The 24,357-nt window shown below is 47.9% G+C and overlaps 1 protein-coding gene across 1 annotated transcript in view; it reads left to right on the forward strand.

Annotated features, from left to right (window-relative positions):
* LOC139421816 (netrin receptor DCC-like) overlaps positions 1-24,357 on the forward strand; it is a 224,359-nt gene that overhangs the window by 164,019 nt on the left and 35,983 nt on the right. The window contains exons 20-21 of the mRNA XM_071172937.1: positions 10,211-10,378; positions 17,538-17,816. Of these exons, the coding sequence (XP_071029038.1) occupies positions 10,211-10,378; positions 17,538-17,816 (447 nt within the window). The remainder of the gene's footprint in view (positions 1-10,210; positions 10,379-17,537; positions 17,817-24,357) is intronic.

The raw sequence follows: 24,357 nt of genomic DNA on the forward strand, positions 1-24,357 counted from the left end.
GATTTTGCAGTTCTTTCAGAACATCAGCTATCTGGATTTGGTTGAAGGAGAAGTGGTGGGGGGGGCTTGGGAAGGTTGCTGCGGGGGTGCAGAGCTGTTGGCCGGGGTAGGGGTAGCCAGGTGGAAAGCATGGCTGCCCGTAGAAAAATGATTTATCAGTGGTGACAGTGTTTCCTAGCCTCAGTGCAGTGGGCAGCTGGGAGGAGGTGCTCTCATTCTCCATGGACTTTACAGGGTCCCAGAACTTTTGGGGAATTAATGCTACATGATGCAAATCTCTGTTTGAAGAAGCCCGCCTTTGCTTTCCTAACTGACTGTGTATATTGGTTCCTGACTTCCCTGAAAAGTTGCATATTGCTATTCAATGCTAAGGCTGTACCGCCCCTGGATGTTTTTGTGCTGGTCAAGGGAAGTCCAGTTAGGAGTGAACCAGGGGCGTTTTATACGTTTTATACGTTTTTAGTTCTACCTTTTTTGAACTGGGCTTATTTAAGATGGTGAGGAAAGCACTTTTAAAGAACAACCAGGCATCATCTACTGAAGGGATGAGGTCAATATCCTTCCAGGATACCCGGGCCAGGTCGGTTAGAAAGGTCTGCTTGCTGAAGTATTTTAGGGAGCATTTTATAGTGATAAACCTAGGTAAACCTAGGCATTGAGTGATGATGAGTGATGCTGCATCTCTGAAGGCACCAGTTAAGCCAGGTGAGGTCTCCGCATGCATGGGGGGGTGGGACAAATAACGCATGTTGAGAGGGACTACAACGAAATAAAACAATAATAAGTAACTGAAACAGCAGTAGGTATTCGATGCTAATGCAGTACGCCCCATTAGAGAGAGGCGTAAAGCAATCATGGGTGTTGGTCGGGAGAGCTAAGACAACAACGGTAAATGGGAATGAATGGGCAGAGAGGGTCAGTTAGGTACACACAAGACCTGAGTTCGAGGCTGGGGGCCGACAGATAGACAAATTGAGGTGCAGTGTTAATGAACAGATCAGCAGGCATCAGCTTTGATCATAGGGTCCAAAGAGCAGCAATAGGTGAGTCAGGGAGCGTTCAGAAAGCTAGCGGGCCGGGGATAGCAAATGTGTCTTTAGCGACATCGCAACGGAAAATACTTTTTGAAACCACATCTTACAGTTACGTTGGCAGATCAGTCGTGATGGATTGGCAGGGCTCCGAGGTGACAATAAAGGCCAATTGTCAAAAGAGGTATTAGCTGGTATACTCCGTCGGCTGGCCGGGAGATTGGCTAGCTCAAGGCTAACTGGATCTTGCTTCGGGACAGAGGCGTTAGCCAACAGTAGCCACTTGGTTGCAGCTAGCTAGCTGCGATGATCCGGTGTAATGGTCTCGAGCTTACATCAGGAATACGGTGACGTGTTGGAGAAAAGCAGTCCAATATGCTGTGGGTTGATATCGTGCTGTGCAGACTGGCAGGTAATTGTCCGAGCTAAAGGTGAAGCCACCGCTAGCAGTGGCAAACAATGACTAGTAGCTAGTTAGCTGGCTAGCTCCTGTTGGAGGTTCCAGTTATGAGGAATAAAAATAGCAGATCCGTACCACATTGGGTGAGGCGGGTTGCAGGAAAGTATATTTAGTTTGTAGTTGGAAAGTGAAATTAGAATATGTATGAAAAAAACGAAAAACAGACTATTTACAGACTAATTAACATATGGACAAGACAAACACACGTCCGATCTGCTACTCCATCTTGGAACATCAATCTCCTTGACAACTTCCTCTCCCTCCTTCTCTGTTAGTAGCACATTGGGTAATTACCAGACATCTCTCTCTCTCTCTCTCTCTCTCTCACTCTCGCTCTCTTTCTCTCTCGCTCTCTCTCTCTCTGTATCTCTCTCTCTCTCTCTCTCTCTCTCTGTCTCTCTCTCTCTCGCGCTCTCTCTCTCTTTCCTCTCTCTTCTCTGCCCCTGTTCTTCCCTCTCTTTTCATCCCTCACCTCTCTTCTCTCCAGTAGTCACATGAAAGCCTCCACATCTCCGGATCCCTAGTGGGACAGAGACAGAGAGAGAAGGAAGGGCCTCCTCACATCTCAGACTCCCTAGGGAGACAGAGACCGAGAGAGAGAGAGAGAGAGAGAGAGAGAGAGGGGAGAGGGAGAGGGAGAGGGGAGAGGGAGACATGTTTCCAATGCCAAAAAAGCCCTTTGAATTCAATCGAGAGAGGGAGAGACCTACTCCGCATTCAGCACATCCCCATCAATCACATTCCCCCCCTCCTCACCCCACCTCCCCCTTCCTTATCCTTCTCATCAGAAGGGTGAGTCAAGTTGAGGAGAGGTAATGTGGATGGAGGAGGGATAAGGAGGGATAAGGAGGGTTGAGGAGGGTTGAGGAGGGGTGAGGAGGGTTGAGGAAAGGTGAGGAGGGGTGAGGAGAGTTGAGAAGGTTTGAGGAGGGGTGAGGAGGGGTGAGGAAGGGTGAGGAGGACTGAGGAGGGTGAGGAGGGGTGAGGAGGATGGAGGAAGGGTGAGGAGGGTTGAGGAGGGGTGAGGAGGGTTGAGGAGGATTGAGGAGGATTGAGGAAGAGTGAGGAGGGTGAGAAAGAGTGAGGAGGGGTGAGGAAGGCTGAGGAAGGGTGAGGAGGGTGAGGAAGGGTGAGGAGGGGTTAGGCCCCGTCTACTCCGGGGGTAATCTGATGATTCCCCTGGTTCACACCCTTCACCTACCTGGGTCCCAGTGGGCTCAGTAGTGCTTAGTGGTTAACGCTGCTAGGCTACTGTAGGCACCGTCTCACACTCAGAGAAGAACCGCAGGGTACTGCATATATTACCACTGCCTCAAGTCTCTCTCTCTCTCTCTCTTTCTCTCTCTCTCATCGTCAAGAAGGAGCTAAGGAGAACAAGTGCTCCACTCTTTCATCGTCAAGAAGGAGCTAAGGAGAACAAGTGGAATAGATTTCAGTTGGCTTCGTTCGCCAGCCAGGGGTTCCTGTTAGAAGAAGCTTCTTTTGAATTTTCAGGATTGTTTAATTATGATTATTATTTGTGTAGATAGTTGCTGAATATCCTTCTGTCTGTTTGTGTTTTATTCACTAATAAGGACCTAATTAGTAGGTCTCCTTAGTTAGTGTTCTCTAATGTGACTTGTTCCTTAGACACAGGATGTGTCTCAAATGACATCCTTTTTCCCAGGGCCCTGGTCAGATTAGTGCACTATAAAGGAAATAGGGTGCCAAAGGACAAAGGAGGGTGCCAAAGGAGGGTGCCAAAGGACAAAGGAGGGTGCCAAAGAAGGGTGCCAAAAGAGGGTGTTATGAAAGGCAGAGCATTCAGATCTAACTAAGTTCAGTTCAATAGTTCAGATATCTGTGCATCGTGACTAAATAAGTCCATAGTTCAGAAGCGGTGCATCGTGACGAACTAAGTCCGTAGTTCAAATAGCTGTGCATCGTGACTAACTAAGTCCGTAGTTCCGATAGCTGTGCATCGTGACGAACTAAGTCCGTAGTTCAGATAGCTGTGCATCGTGACGAACTAAGTCCGTAGTTCAAATAGCTGTGCATCATGACTAACTAAGTCCGTAGTTCAGATAGCTGTGCATCGTGACTAACTAAGTCCGTAGTTCAGATAGCTGTGCATCGTGACGAACTAAGTCCGTAGTTCAAATAGCTGTGCATCATGACTAACTAAGTCCGTAGTTCAGATAGCTGTGCATCGTGACTAACTAAGTCCGTAGTTCCGATAGCTGTGCATCGTGACGAACTAAGTCCGTAGTTCCGATAGCTGTGCATCGTGACGAACTAAGTCCTTAGTTCAGATAGCTGTGCATCGTGACGAACTAAGTCCGTAGTTCAGATAGCTGTGCATCGTGACTAACTAAGTCCGTAGTTCCGATAGCTGTGCATCGTGACGAACTAAGTGTTTAGTTCAGATAGCTGTGCATCGTGACTAACTAAGTCCGTAGTTCCGATAGCTGTGCATCGTGACGAACTAAGTGTTTAGTTCAGATAGCTGTGCATCGTGACTAACTAAGTCCGTAGTTCAGATAGCTGTGCATCGTGACTAACTAAATCCGTAGTTCAGATAGCTGTGCATCGTGACTAACTAAGTCCGTAGTTCAGATAGCTGTGCATCGTGACTAACTAAGTCCGTAGTTCAGATAGCTGTGCATCGTGACTAACTAAGTCCGTAGTTCAGATAGCTGTGCATCGTGACTAACACAATGACGCCAATTAATATTACTAACATAATTTTAATTGGATGAATCATCTGGGTCTGACTCTGTAGACCTATTTAGTCCTAATCAAATCAAATTGTATTGGTCACATACACGTTTTTATCTGATGTTATTTTGGGTGTAGCGAAATGCTTGAGTTTCTAGCATCTAACAATTTACAACAGTACACAAATGTAAAATAATGGAATTAAGAATGATATACATTTTAGATTGATCAATGTCGGAGTGTCATTGACTAAATACAGTAGAATAGAATACAGTATATACATATGATATGAGTAAAGCAGTATGTAAACATTATTAAAGTGACCAGTGTTCCATTATTAAAGTGACCAGTGATTCCATGTCTATGTATATAGGGCAGCAGCCTCTAATGTGCAGGGTTGAGTAACTGGGTGGTAGTCGGCTAATGAAGGCTATTTAATAAAAGTCTGACGGCCTTGAGATAGATGCTGTTTTTCAGTCTCTCGGTCCCAGCTTTGATGCACCTGTACTGACCTCACATTCTGGATGATAGAGGGGTGAACAGTCAGTGGCTTGGGTGGTTGTTGTCCTTGATGATCTTTATGGCCTTCCTGTGACATCGGGTGATGTAGGTGTCCTGGAGGGCAGGTGGTTTGCCCCCGGTGATGCGTTGGGCAGACCGTACAACCCTCTAGAGAGCCCTGCTGTTGTGGGCGGAGCAGTTTCCGTACCAGGCTGTGATGCAGCCCGACAGGATGCTCTCAATTTTGCATCTGTAAAAGTTTGTGAGGGTTTAAGCGGCCAAGACAAATTTCTTCAGCCTCCTGAGGTTGTTGCGCCTTCTTCACCACACTGTCTGTGAGGGGTGGACCATTTCAGATCATCAGTGGTTTGTACGCCGAGGAACTTGAAGCTTTCCACCTTCTCCACTGCTGCCCCGTCGATGTTGAGTCCTGAAATCCACGATCAGCTCCTTTGTTTTGTTGACTTTGAGGGAGAGGTTATTTTCCTGTCACCACTCTGCCAGGGCCCTGTAGGCCGTCTCGTCATTGTTGGTAATCAGGCCTGCTACTGTTGTGTCGTCTGAAAACTTGAGGATTGAGTTGGAGGCGTGCGTGGCCACATAGGGAGCACAGGAGAGGACTGAGCACGCACCCCTGAGGTGCCCCTGTGTTGAGGATTGACAAAGTGGAGGTGTTGTTTCCTACCTTCACCACCTGGGGGAGGCCTGTCAGGAAGTCCGGGACCCAGTTGCACAGGACAGGGTTCGGACCCAGGGCCTCCAGCTTAATAATGACCTTGGAAGGTACTATGGTGTTGAAGGCTGAGCTGTAGTCAATGAACAGCATTCTGACGTTGGTATTCCTCTTGTCCAGATGGGATAAGGCAGTGTGCAGTGAGAGGGCGATTGCATCGTCTGTGGACCTATTGGGACGGTAGAAAATTGAAGTGGGTCTAGGGTGTCAGGTAAGGTGGAGGTGATATGATCCTTGACTCTCAAAGCACTTCATGATGACAGAAGTGAGTGCTACGGGGCGACAGTCATTTAGTTCGGTTACCTTTGCTTTCTTTGGAAGAGGAACAATGGTGGCCCTCTTGAAGCAGGTGGGAACAGCAGACTGGGATAAGGAGAGATTGACTATGTCCCTAAACACTCCAGCCAGCTGGTCTGAGGACATGGCTTGGGAGGCCGTCTGGGCCGGGAGCCTTGCGAGGGTTAACACGTTTAAATGTCTTACTCTCGTCGACCACGGAGAACGAGAACCCACTGTGCTTGGTAGCGGGCCGCGTCGGCAGCACTATGTTATCCTCCAAACAGGCAAAGAAAATGTTTAGCTTGTCTGAGGGAAAGACGTCGTGTCCGCGACATGGCTGGTTTTCCCTTTGTAATCTGTGATTGTCTGTGACTGAGCTGTTGAATCTGATACTAATCTGATAATCCAGACAGATTATGACTTCTGCCCTGGATAGATGAGGTAGCAGCGGTAAAGCAGGGGGCATTAAAGGAGGTGACTAGAGAATTTATCATGTCTACAGCTGTGTTCGAATACCCGTTTACTGTATCCTACATACTTAATGATTACCCATACTAACATACTGTATGCTACATACATAATGAATACCCATACTAGCATACTGTATGCTACATACTTAATTAATACCCATTCGAACATACTGTATCCTACATACTCATACTAACATACTGTATTCTACATACTTAATGAATACCCATACTAACATACTGTATCCTACATACCCATTCTAACATACTGTATCCTACATACTTAATGAATACACATACTAACATACTGTATCCTACATACTTAATGAATAACCATACTAACATAATATAACATACTGTATCCCATATACTTAATGAATACCCATACTAACACACTGTATCCCACATACTTAATGAATACCCATTCTACCATACTGTAACATACATACTTAATGAATACCCATACTAACATACTGTATCCTACATAGTTAATGAATAACCATACCAACATACTGTATCCCACATAGTTAATGAATAACCATACCAACATACTGTATCCCACATACTTAATGAATACCCATTCTACCATACTGTATCCTATATACTTAATGAATACCCATACTAACATACTGTATCCTATATACTTAATGAATACCCATACTAACATACTGTATCCTACATACTTAATGAATACCCATTCTAGCATACTGTATCCTACATAGTTAATGAATACCCATTATAACATACTTTAACATACTGTATCCTACATACTTAATTAATACCCATTCGAACATACTGTATCCTACATACTCATACTAACATACTGTATTCTACATACTTAATGAATACCCATACTAACATACTGTATTCTACATACTTAATGAATACACATACTAACATACTGTATCCTACATACTTAATGAATAACCATACTAACATAATGTAACATACTGTATCCCACATACCTAATGAATACCCATACTAACACACTGTATCCTACATACTTAATGAATACCCATACTAACATACTGTATCCTACATACTGTATCCCACATACTTAATGAATACCCATACTAACACACTGTATCCCACATACTTAATGAATACCCATACTAACATACTGTATCCTACATACTTAATGAATACCCATACTAACATACTGTATCCTACATACTTAATGAATACCCATACTAACACACTGTATCCTACATACTGTATCCCACATACTTAATGAATACCCATACTAACATACTGTATCCCACATACTTAATGAATACCCATACTAACATACTGTATCCCACATACTTAATGAATACCCATACTAACACACTGTATCCCACATACTTAATGAATACCCATACTAACATACGGTATGAGTATGTACTTAATGAGTATGTTCTACATACTATATACTATATACATACTCTATACTATACATATCTACAACATATTGTCAGCCAACAGAACGTGCAGCGTAATGTTATTTAAAAATAAATACTTTATTTTATCACATTGCTCAACATTTTCTTCACATTTTGGCCTGATTAAAGCAATGAATTTGTATCTATCGTCGGACTTCGGCTGCATATTTTCAGACATTGTTGTGAAGCCTACATAATTGCATTATGGGCCCTAAAAACACAAAAAATAGTGTCCACTGCTTGTATACTTTGTATTTTTGGCGAATGTAGTACGACATCTGGGAACCTTATCTATACTATGACCAACAAGCATACTATACACTATTACTATACTATACAATATTACTATACTATACACTATTACTATACTATACTATACTATACTATACACTATTACTATACTATACTATACTATACACTATTACTATACTATACACTATTACTATACTATACTACACTATACACCATTACTATACTATACACTATTACTATACTATACACTATTACTATACTATACACTATTACTATACTATACTATACTATACTATACACTATTACTATACTATACACTATTGCTATACTATACACTATCACTATACTATACACTATTACTATACTATACTATACTATACTATACACTATTACTATACTATACTATACTATACACTATTACTATACGATACACTATTACTATACTATACACTATTACTCTACTATACACTATTACTCTACTATACACTATTACTATACTGTACACTATTACTATACTATACACTATTACTATACTATACACTATTACTATACTACACAATACTATACACTATTACTATACTATACTATACTATACACTATTACTATACTATACGCTATTACTATACTATACTCTCGATTCATATCACAAATAGTATGGTTAGTTGCAGTTAATATGAATATTCAAACAGAGTTTAGGATTGATAGAGTTTTTCGGGCCGGAATCGGGAGGGAATCGGGAGGGAATCGGAAGGGAATCGGGAGGGAATCGGGAGGGAATCGGGAGGGAATCGGAAGGGAATCGGGAGGGAATTGGGAGGGAATATGCAGGAAATCTGGTTAACCTTAAATCTGTATTTCTGGAAAACCAGGGAATTGGGGAAAGTTACCCGAGTTATAACCTCTTCAGAAATAGTCAAATCTCTTCATAGTGGACTGAACATAGAAATACAAAATAGTAATGTTTCCATTTAATTCTGTTGGACTGAGGCTAGTAAGACCCCATCTCTTCACACAAACCAAATGTTTACCCAGCACAGTGCTGCGATAAAATCAACATTGTTGACCTAGTAATTTTACTATACATAGCACATCATCTCAGGTCCAGGACAGACAGAACCAATCAACTGCCTGATTAGATACCAGGCCCGGCTAGCCGAGAATAGACACATGAATTGACATGTTTGTATACGCATAGATGTCAAGAGTTCATTACCTTCCATGGGACATAGGATCAATATGTGCACTGATCTGCCAATCAGTCAGATTTATACATAAATATATATACATACATAAATCCTTTTTCTAAATCAGCGGTTCAACGGTCTCTCTCTCTCTCTCTCTCTCGCTCTCGCTTGCTCCCTCTCTCTCTCTCTCTCTCTCTCTCTCTCTCTCGCTCTCGCTCTCGCTCTCGCTTGCTCCCTCTCTCTCTCTCTCTCTCTCTCTATCTCTCTATCGCTCTCGCTCGCTCTCTCTCTCTCTTTCTTTCTCTCTGCAATTCCTTCTCCCCTCCAGGTCGTAGGCAGTTTAGGAGATAGGGATCTCTCTGTGTGTGCGGAGTACCCCAGGCATTTTAACAGCCCATCGCCCTCCTCTCTCCCTCCCTTCCTACATCCTCTTTCACTCCCTTCTCTGAGCCCTCAGGACACTTCTCAAGGTCAAGGCTAAGTCAGTCGCTAGTTCTCCAGACTCCAGTCTTGGCTGTCTGTCTGTCTGTCTGTCTGTCTAGCTCCATGTTGAGACATGTTTGGTTGAAATAAATGACACGCTGTTCCCTATATAGTGCATATAGGGCCTCGTCAAATGTAGTGCACTGTAGGGAATAGGGTGCCATCTTACTGGACGTAAGGAATTTCAAGGGGTTCCATTTACTCTCTTCAGTAAGAAACTCTTTGATTGGTGTTTATAGAAAGACAGTTAATTAGCCATGCTGAGCAAACAGCACTACTGTGTCGCTAAGTGATCATATAAACTGTCACTGTCACTAATACATGATACTAGATTATTTTAGAAACAGTTTTACTAGGGTTTAGATAATTAAAACACACTTTGTTTCCCTGGCCTCTAAACGGCTAAAGGGTGGTATTTGTTGTTTATGTTTAGCGTAATCATAGCAATGCCTGTCGTTTAATTTCACCACCTGTCTCTCCACCTGTCTCTCCACCTGTCTCTCCACCTGTCTCTCTTCCTGTCTCTCCTCCTGTCTCTCCACCTGTCTCTCCTCTTGTCTCTCCTCCTGTCTCTCCTCCTGTCTCTCCACCTGTCTCTCCTCCCATCCGTCTCTCCTCCTTTCTCTCCTCCCATCCGTCTCTCCACCGGTCTCTCCTCCCATCCCGTCTCTCCTCCCCTCTCTCCTCGCCTCTCTCTTCTAGCTGTTGTCAGTGCCATCCCAGTGCCAATTCTGGAGAGCAGTCAGTACCCTGGCATCCTGCCCTCGCCCACCTGCGGGTACAACCATGGTACTCTGACCACCCACCCCAAGTTCACCCTGAGACCCATGCCCTTCCCCAGCCTCACCGTGGACCGATGCTACGCAGCAGGTAGAAGTCAGTCCATTATACCCTCCCTGTCTTTCCGTCTCCTCCTCCTGTCTCCCTCCCTCCCTGTCTTTCCGTCTCCTCCTCCTGTCTCCGTCCCTCCCTGTCTTTCCGTCTCCTCCTCTTGTCTCCGTCCCTCCCTGTCTTTCCGTCTCCTCCTCCTGTCTCCGTCCCTCCCTGTCATTCTTTGTCCTCCTCCTCTCTCCTCCCCTCCTTTTCATTCCATCTCGCTGCTCCTCCTCCAACTCTCTGCTTTCTCTTCTTGCCCCTTGTCTCAGTTCCCCTAACAGACACTTACTCGTCATTGGCCCTGTCCTCTCTCTCTCTCTCTCTCTCTCTGTCCTTCTCTCTCTCTCTCTCTGTCTCTCTCTCTGTCTCTCTCTCTGTCTCTCTGTCTCTCTCTCTCTCTCTCTCTCTCTCTCACTCACTCACTCACTCACTCACTCACTCACTCACTCACTCACTCACTCACTCACTCACTCATTGTGTTATGAGCAACCATGGTGAGGTCAAAATGTATTAGCCAATTACTGGGCCTGGGACCTAAATGGCACCCTATCCTGCTATTGATCCTGGTCATATGTAGTGCACTCTATTAACAATAGGTTGCCATTCAGGACCCAGTAATTGGCTAATGCCTCATTGACCTATATCTGTAAATAAAGAGGAGAGGGAATCTTTGAGCCCAGACAGTAATGGAATTAGGTTAGTTTCAGTGTCGGAGAGGAGAGGAGAGGAGAGGAGGGGAGGGGAGAGGCTCAGATGAAGGGTCGAGGCCCAGATGGAAGGTCGAGGCCCAGATGAAGGGTCGAGGCCCAGATGAAGGGTCGAGGCCCAGATGAAGGGTCGAGGCCCAGATGAAGGGTCGAGGCCCAGATGAAGGGTCGAGGCTCAGATGAAGGGTCGAGAACCAGATGAAGGGTCGAGAACCAGATGAAGGGTTGAGAACCAGATGAAGGGTTGAGAACCAGATGAAGGGTTGAGAACCAGATGAAGGGTTGAGATCCAGATGAAGGGTCGAGACCCAGGTGAAAGTTCGAGGCCCAGATGAATGGTCGAGGCCCAGATGAAGGGTCGAGGCCCAGGTGAAGGGTCGAGATTAAGATGAAGGGTTGAGAACCAGATGAAGGGTCGAGGCCCAGATGAAAGGTCGAGGCCCAGTTGAAGGGTCGAGGCCCAGATGAAGGGTCGAGGCCCAGATGAAGGGTCGAGGCCCAGATGAAGGGTCGAGAACCAGATGAAGGGTCGAGGCCCAGATGAAAGGTCGAGGCCCAGTTGAAGGGTCGAGGCCCAGATGAAGGGTCGAGAACCAGATGAAGGGTCGAGGCCCAGATGAAGGTTCGAGGCCCAGTTGAAGGGTCGAGGCCCAGATGAAGGGTCGAGGCCCAGATGAAGGGTCGAGAACCAGATGAAGGGTCGAGAACCAGATGAAGGGTCGAGGCTCAGATGAAGGGTCGAGGCCCAGATGAAGGGTCGAGGCCCAGTTGAAGGGTCGAGGCCCAGATGAAGGGTCGAGGCCCAGATGAAGGGTCGAGGCCCAGATGAAGGGTCGAGGCCCAGGTGAAGTGTTGAGGCCCAGATGAAGGGTCGAGGCCCAGATGAAGGGTCGAGGCCCAGATGAAGGGTCGAGGCCCAGATGAAGGGTCAAGGCCCAGATGAAGGGTCGAGGCCCAGGTGAAGGGTCGAGACCCAGATGAAGGGTCGAGGCCCAGGTGAAGGGTCGAGGCCCATATGAAGGGTCGAGGCCCAGATGAAGGGTCGAGAACCAGATGAAGGGTCGAGAACCAGATAAAGGGTCGAGGCCCAGGTGAAGTGTTGAGGCCCAGATGAAGGATCGAGGCCCAGATGAAGGGTGGAGGCCCAGATGAAGGGTCAAGGCCCAGATGAAGGGTCGAGGCCCAGATGAAGGGTCGAGGCCCAGATGAAGGGTCGAGGCCCAGGTGAAGGGTCGAGACCCAGGTGAAGGGTCGAGGCCCAGGTGAAGGGTCGAGGCCCATATGAAGGGTCGAGGCCCAGATGAAGGGTCGAGGCCCAGGTGAAGGGTCGAGGCCCAGGTGAAGGGTTGAGGCCCAGATGAAGGGTCGAGACCCAGATGAAGGGTTGAACTGTGGGTAAACGATGGTCAGATCAATGGGGGAAACAAGTCATAAGTCAGGTCACCTCTTTCCATCACCGGTCCGAAAAACATGTAGGCACTCTGGGTCTCTCAGGATGAGGTTACTGGGAGTAGGGCACTCTGGGTCTCTCAGGATGGGGTTACTGGGAGTAGGGCACTCTGGGTCTCTCAGGATGAGGTTACTGGGAGTAGGGCACTCTGGGTCTCTCAGGATGAGGTTACTGGGAGTAGGGCACTCTGGGTCTCTCAGGATGGGGTTACTTGGAGTAGGGCACTCTGGGTCTCTCAGGATGGGGTTACTGGGAGTAGGGCACTCTGGGTCTCTCAGGATGGGGTTAGTGGGAGTAGGGCACTCTGGGTCTCTCAGGACGAGGTTACTGGGAGTAGGGCACTCTGGGTCTCTCAGGACGAGGTTACTGGGAGTAGAGCACTCTGGGTCTCTCAGGACGAGGTTACTGGGAGTAGGGCACTCTGGGTCTCTCAGGATGGGGTTACTGGGAGTAGGGCACTCTGGGTCTCTCAGGATGAGGTTACTGGGAGTAGGGCACTCTGGGTCTCTCAGGATGAGGTTACTGGGAGTAGGGCACTCTGGGTCTCTCAGGATGAGGTTACTGGGAGTAGGGCACTCTGGGTCTCTCAGGATGGGGTTACTTGGAGTAGGGCACTCTGGGTCTCTCAGGATGGGGTTACTGGGAGTAGGGCACTCTGGGTCTCTCAGGATGGGGTTAGTGGGAGTAGGGCACTCTGGGTCTCTCAGGACGAGGTTACTGGGAGTAGGGCACTCTGGGTCTCTCAGGACGAGGTTACTGGGAGTAGAGCACTCTGGGTCTCTCAGGACGAGGTTACTGGGAGTAGGGCACTCTGGGTCTCTCAGGATGGGGTTACTGGGAGTAGGGCACTCTGGGTCTCTCAGGATGGGGTTACTGGGAGTATTGCACTCTGGGTCTCTCAGGATGGGGTTACTGGGAGTAGGGCACTCTGGGTCTCTCAGGACGAGGTTACTGGGAGTAGGGCACTCTGGGTCTCTCAGGATGGGGTTACTGGGAGTAGGGCACTCTGGGTCTCTCAGGATGGGGTTACTGGGAGTAGGGCACTCTGGGTCTCTCAGGATGGGGTTACTGGGAGTAGGGCACTCTGGGTCTCTCAGGACGAGGTTACTGGGAGTAGGGCACTCTGGGTCTCTCAGGATGGGGTTACTGGGAGTAGGGCACTCTGCGTCTCTCAGGATGGGGTTACTGGGAGTAGGGCACTCTGGGTCTCTCAGGACGAGGTTACTGGGAGTAGGGGACTCTGGGTCTCTCAGGAAGGGGTTAATGGGAGTAGGGCACTCTGGGTCTCTCAGGATGGGGTTACTGGGAGTAGGGCACTCTGGGTCTCTCAGGATGGGGTTACTGGGAGTAGGGCACTCTGGGTCTCTCAGGATGGGGTTAATGGGAGTAGGGCACTCTGGGTCTCTCAGGATGGGGTTACTGGGAGTAGGGCACTCTGGGTCTCTCAGGATGGGGTTACTGGGAGTAGGGCACTCTGGGTCTCTCAGGATGGGGTTACTGGGAGTAGGGCACTCTGGGTCTCTCAGGATGGGGTTACTGGGAGTAGGGCACTCTGGGTCTCTCAGGATGGGGTTACTGGGAGTAGGGCACTCTGGGTCTCTCAGGATGGGGTTACTGGGAGTAGGGCACTCTGGGTCTCTCAGGATGGGGTTACTGGGAGTAGGGCACTCTGGGTCTCTCAGGATGGGGCTACTTGGAGTAGGGCACTCTGGGTCTCTCAGGATGAGGTTACTGGGAGTAGGGCACTCTGGGTCTCTCAGGATGGGGTTACTGGGAGTAGGGCACTCTGGGTCTCTCGGGATGGGGTTACTGGGAGTAGGGCACTCTGGGTCTCTCAGGATGGGGTTACTGGGAGTAGGGCACTCTGGGTCTCTCAGGACGAGGTTACTGGGAGTAGGGCACTCTGGGTCTCTCAGGATGGGGTTACTGGGAGTAGGGCACTCTGCGTCTCTCAGGATGGGGTTACTGGGAGTAGGGCACTCTGGGTCTCTCAGGACGAGGTTACTGGGAGTAGGGGACTCTGGGTCTCTCAGGAAGGGGTTAATGGGAGTAGGGCACTCTGGGTCTCTCAGGATGGGGTTACTGGGAGTAGGGCACTCTGGGTCTCTCAGGATGGGGTTACTGGGAGTAGGGCACTCTGGGTCTCTCAGGATGGGGTTAATGGGAGTAGGGCACTCTGGGTCTCTCAGGATGGGGTTACTGGGAGTAGGGCACTCTGGGTCTCTCAGGATGGGGTTACTGGGAGTAGGGCACTCTGGGTCTCTCAGGATGGGGTTACTGGGAGTAGGGCACTCTGGGTCTCTCAGGATGGGGTTACTGGGAGTAGGGCACTCTGGGTCTCTCAGGATGGGGTTACTGGGAGTAGGGCACTCTGGGTCTCTCAGGATGGGGTTACTGGGAGTAGGGCACTCTGGGTCTCTCAGGATGGGGTTACTGGGAGTAGGGCACTCTGGGTCTCTCAGGATGGGGCTACTTGGAGTAGGGCACTCTGGGTCTCTCAGGATGAGGTTACTGGGAGTAGGGCACTCTGGGTCTCTCAGGATGGGGTTACTGGGAGTAGGGCACTCTGGGTCTCTCGGGATGGGGTTACTGGGAGTAGGGCACTCTGGGTCTCTCAGGATGGGGTTACTGGGAGTAGGGCACTCTGGGTCTCTCAGGATGGGGTTACTGGGAGTAGGGCACTCTGGGTCTCTCAGGATGGGGTTACTGGGAGTAGGGCACTCTGGGTCTCTCAGGATGGGGTTACTGGGAGTAGGGCACTCTGGGTCTCTCAGGATGGGGTTACTGGGAGTAGGGCACTCTGGGTCTCTCAGGATGAGGTTACTTGGAGTAGGGCACTCTGGATCTCTCAGGATGAGGTTACTGGGAGTAGGGCACTCTGGGTCTCTCAGGATGGGGTTACTGGGAGTAGGGCACTCTGGGTCTCTCAGGATGGGGTTACTGGGAGTAGGGCACTCTGAGTCTCTCAGGATGAGGTTACTGGGAGTAGGGCACTCTGGGTCTCTCAGGAAGGGGTTACTTGGAGTAGGTCACTCTGGGTCTCTCAGGATGGGGTTACTGGGAGTAGGGCACTCTTGGTCTCTCAGGATGGGGTTACTGGGAGTAGGGCACTCTGGGTCTCTCAGGATGGGGTTACTGGGAGTAGGGCACTCTGGGTCTCTCAGGATGGGGTTACTGGGAGTAGGGCACTCTGGGTCTCTCAGGAAGGGGTTAATGGGAGTAAGGCACTCTGGGTCTCTCAGGATGGGGTTACTGGGAGTAGGGCCATGTGGGTCTCTCAGGATGAGGTTACTGGGAGTAGGGCACTCTGGGTCTCTCGGGATGGGGTTACATGGAGTAGGGCACTCTGGGTCTCTCTGGAAGGGGTTAATGGGAGTAGGGCACTCTGGGTCTCTCAGGATGGGGTTACTGGGAGTAGGGCACTCTGGGTCTCTCAGGATGGGGTTACTTGGAGTAGGGCACTCTGGGTCTCTCAGGAAGGGGTTAATGGGAGTAGGGCACTCTGGGTCTCTCAGGATGGGGTTACTGGGAGTAGGGCCATCTGGGTCTCTCAGGATGAGGTTACTGGGAGTAGGGCACTCTGGGTCTCTCAGGATGGGGTTACTTGGAGTAGGGCACTCTGGGTCTCTCAGGAAGGGGTTAATGGGAGTAGGGCACTCTGGGTCTCTCAGGATGGGGTTACTGGGAGTAGGGCACTCTGGGTCTCTCAGGAAGGGGTTACTGGGAGTAGGGCACTCTGGGTCTCTCAGGATGGGGTTACTTGGAGTAGGGCACTCTGGGTCTCTCAGGAAGGGGTTACTGGGAGTAGGGCACTCTGGGTCTCTCAGGATGGGGTTACTGGGAGTAGGGCACTCTGGGTCTCTCAGGATGGGGTTACTGGGAGTAGGGCACTCTGGGTCTCTCAGGATGGGGTTACTGGGAGTAGGGCACTCTGGGTCTCTCAGGATGAGGTTACTGGGAGTAGAGCACTCTGGGTCTCTCAGGATGAGGTTACTGGGAGTAGGGCACTCTGGATCTCTCAGGATGAGGTTACTGGGAGTAGAGCACTCTGGGTCTCTCAGGATGAGGTTACTGGGAGTATAGCACTCTGGGTCTCTCAGGATGGGGTTACTGGGAGTAGGGCACTCTGGGTCTCTCAGGATGGGGTTACTGGGAGTAGGGCCATCTGGGTCTCTCAGGATGAGGTTACTGGGAGTAGGGCACTCTTGGTCTCTCAGGATGGGGTTACTGGGAGTAGGGCACTCTGGGTCTCTCAGGATGGGGTTACTGGGAGTAGGGCACTCTGGGTCTCTCAGGATGAGGTTACTGGGAGTATAGCACTCTGGGTCTCTCAGGATGGGGTTACTGGGAGTAGGTCACTCTGGGTCTCTCAGGATGGGGTTACTGGGAGTAGGGCACTCTGGGTCTCTCAGGATGAGGTTACTGGGAGTAGGGCACTCTGGGTCTCTCAGGATGGGGTTACTGGGAGTAGGGCACTCTGGGTCTCTCAGGATGAGGTTACTGGGAGTAGGGCACTCTGGGTCTCTCAGGATGAGGTTACTGGGAGTAGGGCACTCTGGGTCTCTCAGGATGGGGTTACTGGGAGTAGGGCACTCTGGGTCTCTCAGGATGGGGTTACTGGGAGTAGGGCACTCTGGGTCTCTCAGGATGGGGTTACTGGGAGTAGGGCACTCTGGGTCTCTCAGGATGGGGTTACTGGGAGTAGGGCACTCTGGGTCTCTCAGGATGAGGTTACAGAGGGCAGCACTCCTAACTTTCTTTATATTTTTAAGTCAGTTAAGAACAAATTCTTATTTACAGTAACGGCCTTGGAACAGTGGGTTAACTGCCTTTTCAAGGGCAGAACGACAGCTTTTTACCTTGTCAGCTCTGGGATTCGTTTACTGGCACCAACACTCTAACCATTAGGCTACCTGCCGCCCCTAAAAATGGGACTAACTAATTAACCAACCGGTGGAACTAACCAACCCATGTCTGTGTATCTCTGTGTGTGCAGCGATGTCGACAGAGGGTTCCACTCCGCTGGGGGTTCAGCAGCAGCAGCAGCATACTCTGATTACCAGCAGCAGTAGTCAGCCAGGAGTAGGAGCAGCAGGAGGTGGAGGTGAGCTCTCTCTCCCTGGCACAGAAGAGGTAGGGGCCACCTCTACCCGTACCATCCCCACCGCCTGTGTCAGGCCCACGCACCCCCTACGCAGCTTCGCCAACCCCCTCCTGCCACCCCCCATGGGGACCATCGACCCCAAAGTCTACACACCCATGATGCCACATTCAAGTGAGTTCAACCTGGGCTTGGGAACAGATTTCTACTATCAGCACTGTACTGTCTGGTTATGTAGTCGGTAAGGTAAGGCTGATTTCAGTACTGTCTGGTTATGTAGTCTGTCAGGTAAGGCTGATTTCAGTACTGTCTGGTTATGTAGTCTGTAAGGTAAGGCTGATTTCAGTACTCTGGTTATGTAGTCTGTAAGGTAAGGCTGATTTCAGTACTGTCTGGTTATGTAGTCTTGTCAGGTAAGGCTGATTTCAGTACTGTCTGGTTATGTAGTCTGTAAGGTAAGGCTGATTTCAGTACTGTCTGGTTATGTAGTCTTGTCAGGTAAGGCTGATTTCAGTACTGTCTGGTTATGTAGTCTGTAAGGTAAGGCTGATTTCAGTACTGTCTGGTTATGTAGTCTGTAAGGTAAGGCTGATTTCAGTACTCTGGTTATGTAGTCTGTAAGGTAAGGCTGATTTCAGTACTGTCTGGTTATGCAGTCTGTAAGGTAAGGCTGATTTCAGTACTGTCTGGTTATGTAGTCTTGTCAGGTAAGGCTGAATTCAGTACTGTCTGGTTATGTAGTCTGGTCTTGTCAGGTAAGGCTGATTTCAGTACTGTCTGGTTATGTAGTCTTGTCAGGTAAGGCTGAATTCAGGACTGTCTGGTTATGTAGTCTGGTCTTGTCAGGTAAGGCTGATTTCAGTACTGTCTGGTCATGTAGTCTGTAAGGTAAGGCTGATTTCAGTACTGTCTGGTTATGTAGTCTGTAAGGTAAGGATGATTTCAGTACTGTCTGGTTATGTAGTCTGTAAAGTAAGGCTGATTTCAGTACTGTCTGGTTATGTAGTCTTGTCAGGTAAGGCTGATTTCAGTACTGTCTGGTAATGTAGTCTGTAAGGTAAGGCTGATTTCAGTAGTGCCTGGTTATGTAGTCTGTAAGGTAAGGTTGATTTCAGTATTGTCTGGTTATGGAGTCTGGTCTTGTCAGGTAAAGCTGATTTCAGTACTGTCTGGTTATGTACCGGTAGTCTGTAAGGTAAGGCTGATTTCAGTACTGTCTGGTTATGTAGTCTGTAAGGTAAGGCTGATTTCAGTACTGTCTGGTTATGTAGTCTGTAAGGTAAGGATGATTTCAGTACTGTCTGGTTATGTAGTCTGTAAGGTAAGGCTGATTACTGTACTGTCTGGTTATGTAGTCTGTAAGGTAAGGATGATTTCAGTACTGTCTGGTTATGTAGTCTGTAAGGTAAGGCTGATTACTGTACTGTCTGGTTATGTAGTCTGTAAGGTAAGGCTGATTTCAGTACTGTCTGGTTATGTAGTCTGTAAGGTAAGGCTGATTTCAGTACTCTGGTTATGTAGTCTGTAAGGTAAGGCTGATTTCAGTACTGTCTGGTTATGCAGTCTGTAAGGTAAGGCTGATTTCAGTACTGTCTGGTTATGTAGTCTTGTCAGGTAAGGCTGAATTCAGTACTGTCTGGTTATGTAGTCTGGTCTTGTCAGGTAAGGCTGATTTCAGTACTGTCTGGTTATGTAGTCTTGTCAGGTAAGGCTGAATTCAGGACTGTCTGGTTATGTAGTCTGGTCTTGTCAGGTAAGGCTGATTTCAGTACTGTCTGGTCATGTAGTCTGTAAGGTAAGGCTGATTTCAGTACTGTCTGGTTATGTAGTCTGTAAGGTAAGGATGATTTCAGTACTGTCTGGTTATGTAGTCTGTAAAGTAAGGCTGATTTCAGTACTGTCTGGTTATGTAGTCTTGTCAGGTAAGGCTGATTTCAGTACTGTCTGGTAATGTAGTCTGTAAGGTAAGGCTGATTTCAGTAGTGCCTGGTTATGTAGTCTGTAAGGTAAGGTTGATTTCAGTATTGTCTGGTTATGGAGTCTGGTCTTGTCAGGTAAAGCTGATTTCAGTACTGTCTGGTTATGTACCGGTAGTCTGTAAGGTAAGGCTGATTTCAGTACTGTCTGGTTATGTAGTCTGTAAGGTAAGGCTGATTTCAGTACTGTCTGGTTATGTAGTCTGTAAGGTAAGGATGATTTCAGTACTGTCTGGTTATGTAGTCTGTAAGGTAAGGCTGATTACTGTACTGTCTGGTTATGTAGTCTGTAAGGTAAGGATGATTTCAGTACTGTCTGGTTATGTAGTCTGTAAGGTAAGGCTGATTACTGTACTGTCTGGTTATGTAGTCTGTAAGGTAAGGCTGATTTCAGTACTGTCTGGTTATGTAGTCTGTAAGGTAAGGCTGATTACTGTACTGTCTGGTTATGTAAGCCTAGTGGTTAGAGCGTTGGACTAGTAACCAGAAGGTTGCAAGTTCAAACCCCCGAGCTGACAAGGTACAAATCTGAACAGGCAGTTAACCCACTGTTCCTAGGCCGTCATTGAAAATAATAATTTGTTCTTAACTGACTTGCCTAGTTAAATAAAGGTAAAATAAAAATTTTAAAATGTAGTCTGTAAGGTAAGGATGTATTGTACATTAGCCTGAGGACGGAGAACCCATCCAGTCTGATCTTGTTTCAGTACACCTCCTCTCTCTCTCTCTCTCTCTCTCTCTCTCTCTCTCACACATACACATATCCTGCAGCCCTGTGAGAAAACAGACTGAATCTATGATCTTTCCCACCCGTCTTACCAAAAACACTGTGTGTGTGTGTGTGTGTGTGTGTGTGTGTGTGTGTGTGTGTGTGTGTGTGTGTGTGTGTGTGTGTGTGTGTGTGTGTGTGTGTATCTGTTGTAGGTTGGTGTATGTCTGTTATTTTACAGTATGCTCAGGTGGCTGAGATTACCATTGATTTTCAGATCCTGTGAACCCTTTACACTACAGGCTGCAGGCTGAGCAACACCCCTCACACACATCCAGCAGCACAGCCCCTCTCCCTCTTTGAGGCAGGAATAGCCTCTCTCTCTCTCTCTCTCTCTCTCTCTCTCTCTCTCTCTCTCTCTCTCTCTCTCTCTCTCTCTCTCTCTCTTTCTCCCTCATCCAGGAAGGAATAGCCTCTCTCTCTCTCTCTCTCTCTCTCTCTCTCTCTCTCTCTCTCTCTCTCTCTCTTTCTCTCTCATCCAGGAAGGAATAGCCTCTCTCTCTCTCTCTCTCTCTCTCTATCTCTCTCTCTCTCTCTCTCTCTCTCTCTCTCTCTCTCTCTCTTTCTTTCTCTCTCTCTCTCTCTCTCTCTCTCCTCACAAATGGTACCTGTCTAAGTCTGTCTCTGGATCTATCCTCTTTCCTCTCGCCTTCCTCTACCTCCTCCTCTTCTCTCTACTCCTCCCTCTCCTCTACCTCCTCCTCTTCTCTCTACTCCTCCTTTCTCTACTCCTCCCTCTCCTCTACCTCCTCTTCTCTCTACTCCTCCCTCTCCTCTACCTCCTATTCTCTCTACTCCTCCCTCTCCTCTACCTCCTCCTCTTCTCTCTACTCCTCCTTTCTCTACTCCTCCCTCTCCTCTACATCGTCCTCTTCTCTCTACTCCTCCCTCTCCTCTACCTCCTCCTCTTCTCTCTACTCCTCCTTCTCCTCTACCTCCTCCTCTTCTCTCTACTCCTCCTCCTCTTCTCTCTACTCCTCATCCTCTGCCTCCTCCTCTTCTCTCTACTCCTCTACGCCTCTCCTCTCCGTTCCTCTCCTCTACTCCTCCTCGTCCTCTTCTCTCTACTCCACCCTGTCCTTTACCTCCTCCTCCTGTCTCTACTCCTTCCTCTCCTTTACCTCGTCCTCATCTCTCTGCTCCTCCCTCTCCTCTACCTCCTCCTCTTCTCTCTACTCCTCCTTCTCCTCTACCTCCTCCAGGTAGAGGAGAAGGAGGAGTGTCCGATATACCATGGAGTGTCCGATATACCATGGAGTGTCCGATATACCATGGAGTGTCCGATATACCATGGAGTGTCCGATATACCATGGAGTGTCCGATATACCATGGAGTGTCCGATATACCATGGAGTGTCCGATATACCATGGAGTGTCCGATATACCATGGAGTGTCCGATATACATATACATGTCTTCTGACAGATGCGTTTTCACCGCTAGTCATGATGTAGTTGTTTTTTCTTAAACCTTTGTGCCAGCAGTGTTGGAACACTTTTTCCCTTTGATTATTTGGGCAGAGCTGATGAGTATTGATGATAAAGGATGCTGGATGGAAGGGTCACCTGAGCTCTACTCTCTTATTAATCAACTGAAAATGAGATGCATCGTCACCTCTCTAAAAACAGACATCAGAGGGTTTTTAATCAAAGAGTTATTAGAATTCAGACTGAATGATTTAGGAAACTTTGCAGAACATTGGTCCTGACCTGACTAAATGTTTGAGTGTGACCTTTTATATTTGTAGGCAAAATAGGATTTTTGTATTCAGTTAGTTGTGTGTGGCCCAGAGGGGCAACGACTTTTAAGTAGAGGAGTACTGAGCTGGAATAAAAACCTTGCCTACTTCCTGACTGTAAATCGCTCTGAAAAGGAGCATCTACTGAACTAAATGACAGAATGAAGGTGAAGAACTACATGGCAAAACCTCAGCTTCCTCCTGGGTGATTTATAAAACCTCAGCCTCCTCCTGGGTGATTTCTAAACCTCAGCTTCCTCCTGGGTGATTTCAAAACCTCAGCTTCCTCCTGGGTGATTTCAAAACCTCAGCTTCCTCCTGGGTGATTTCAAATCCTCAGCCTCCTCCTGGGTGATTTATAAAACCTCAGCCTCCTCCTGGGTGATTTCAAAAACCTCAGCCTCCTCCTGGGTGATTTCAAATCCTCAACTTCCTCCTGGGTGATTTCAAAAACCTCAGCCTCCTCCTGGGTGATTTCAAAAACCTCAGCCTCCTCCTGGGTGATTTCTAAAACCTCAGCCTCCTCCTGGGTGATTTTTAAAACCTCAGCCTCCTCCTGGGTCATTTCAAATCCTCAACTTCCTCCTGGGTGATTTCTAAGAATTGAAATAGCTCTGCTCTTTTAGCCATTGTTGCCTGTAAAAGGCAGAAATTGGAGAGCATTTATCTGGCTGGTCTATACTCTATTTACTTCCACACCTGAATGGCTTTAAGCTCATAGAAATCAATAAATATCATTTTTTGTAGGAAATGTCTCCAGCTCCCAGTCAGACTGAAGAGGTAGTTTAAAGGTAGTTCAACCCAGCAAGAATATCAGTTACTGAATGTCCAGAAGAATGTCTGTGTCCCAAATGACAGACTATTATATTGAACTACTTTAGATCAGAGCACTTAGACCACTACCATAAATGTAATGCACTATAAAGGGAATTGGCTGACATTTGGGACATAGCCCAGAATGATGTTTACCTTCCAGAGTCTGTATATTTCACTTCCCTTCACTGCCTACCTCCTTCAGGTGTTGTCTAGTTCACTTCTCTTCACTGCCTACCTGCTTCAGGTGTTGTCTAGTTCAGTTATCTTCTTGCCTACCTGCTTCAGGCTTCTTCAGGTGTTGTCTAGTTCAGTTATCTTCACTGCCTACCTGCTTCAGGTGTTATCTATTTCACCTCTCTTCACTGCCTACCTGCTTCAGGTGTTGTCTAGTTCACTTGTCTTCACTGCCTACCTGCTTCAGGCTGCTTCAGGTGTTGTCTAGTTCACTTCCCTTCACTGCTTACCTGCTTCAGGTGTTGTCTAGTTCAGTTATCTTCACTGCCTACCTGCTTCAGGTGTTATCTATTTCACCTCTCTTCACTGCCTACCTGCTTCAGGTGTTGTCTAGTTCACTTATCTTCACTGCCTACCTGCTTCAGGTGTTGTCTAGTTCACTTATCTTCACTGCTTACCTGCTTCAGGTGTTGTCTAGTTCACTTGTCTTCACTGCCTACCTGCTTCAGGCTGCTTCAGGTGTTGTCTAGTTCACTTATCTTCACTTCTTACCTGCTTCAGGTGTTGTCTAGTTCACTTCCCTTCACTGCCTACCTGCTTCAGGCTGCTTCAGGTGTTGTCTAGTTCACTTCCCTTCACTGCTTACCTGCTTCAGGTGTTGTCTAGTTCACTTCCCTTCACTGCTTACCTGCTTCAGGTGTTGTCTAGTTCACTTCCCTTCACTGCCTACCTGCTTCAGGTGTTGTCTAGTTCACTTCCCTTCACTGCCTACCTGCTTCAGGTGTTGTCTAGTTCACTTGTCTTCACTGCCTACCTGTTTCAGGTGTTGTCTAGTTCACTTGTCTTCACTGCCTACCTGCTTCAGGCTGCTTCAGGTGTTGTCTAGTTCACTTATCTTCACTTCTTACCTGCTTCAGGTGTTGTCTAGTTCACTTCCCTTCACTGCCTACCTGCTTCAGGTGTTGTCTAGTTCACTTCCCTTCACTGCCTACCTGTTTCAGGTGTTGTCTAGTTCACTTCCCTTCACTGCCTACCTGTTTCAGGTGTTGTCTAGTTCACTTCCCTTCACTGCCTACCTGCTTCAGGTGTTGTCTAGTTCACTTCCCTTCACTGCCTACCTGCTTCCGGTTGTTTCAGGTGTTGTCTTGTTCACCTCTCTTCACTGCCTACCTGTTTCAGGTGTTGTCTAGTTCACCTCTCTTCACTGCCTACCTGCTTCAGGTGTTGTCTAGTTCACTTCCCTT

Source organism: Oncorhynchus clarkii, chromosome 12, assembly GCF_045791955.1.
Source record: "Oncorhynchus clarkii lewisi isolate Uvic-CL-2024 chromosome 12, UVic_Ocla_1.0, whole genome shotgun sequence".
In the NCBI taxonomy this organism is placed as follows: domain Eukaryota; kingdom Metazoa; phylum Chordata; class Actinopteri; order Salmoniformes; family Salmonidae; genus Oncorhynchus; species Oncorhynchus clarkii.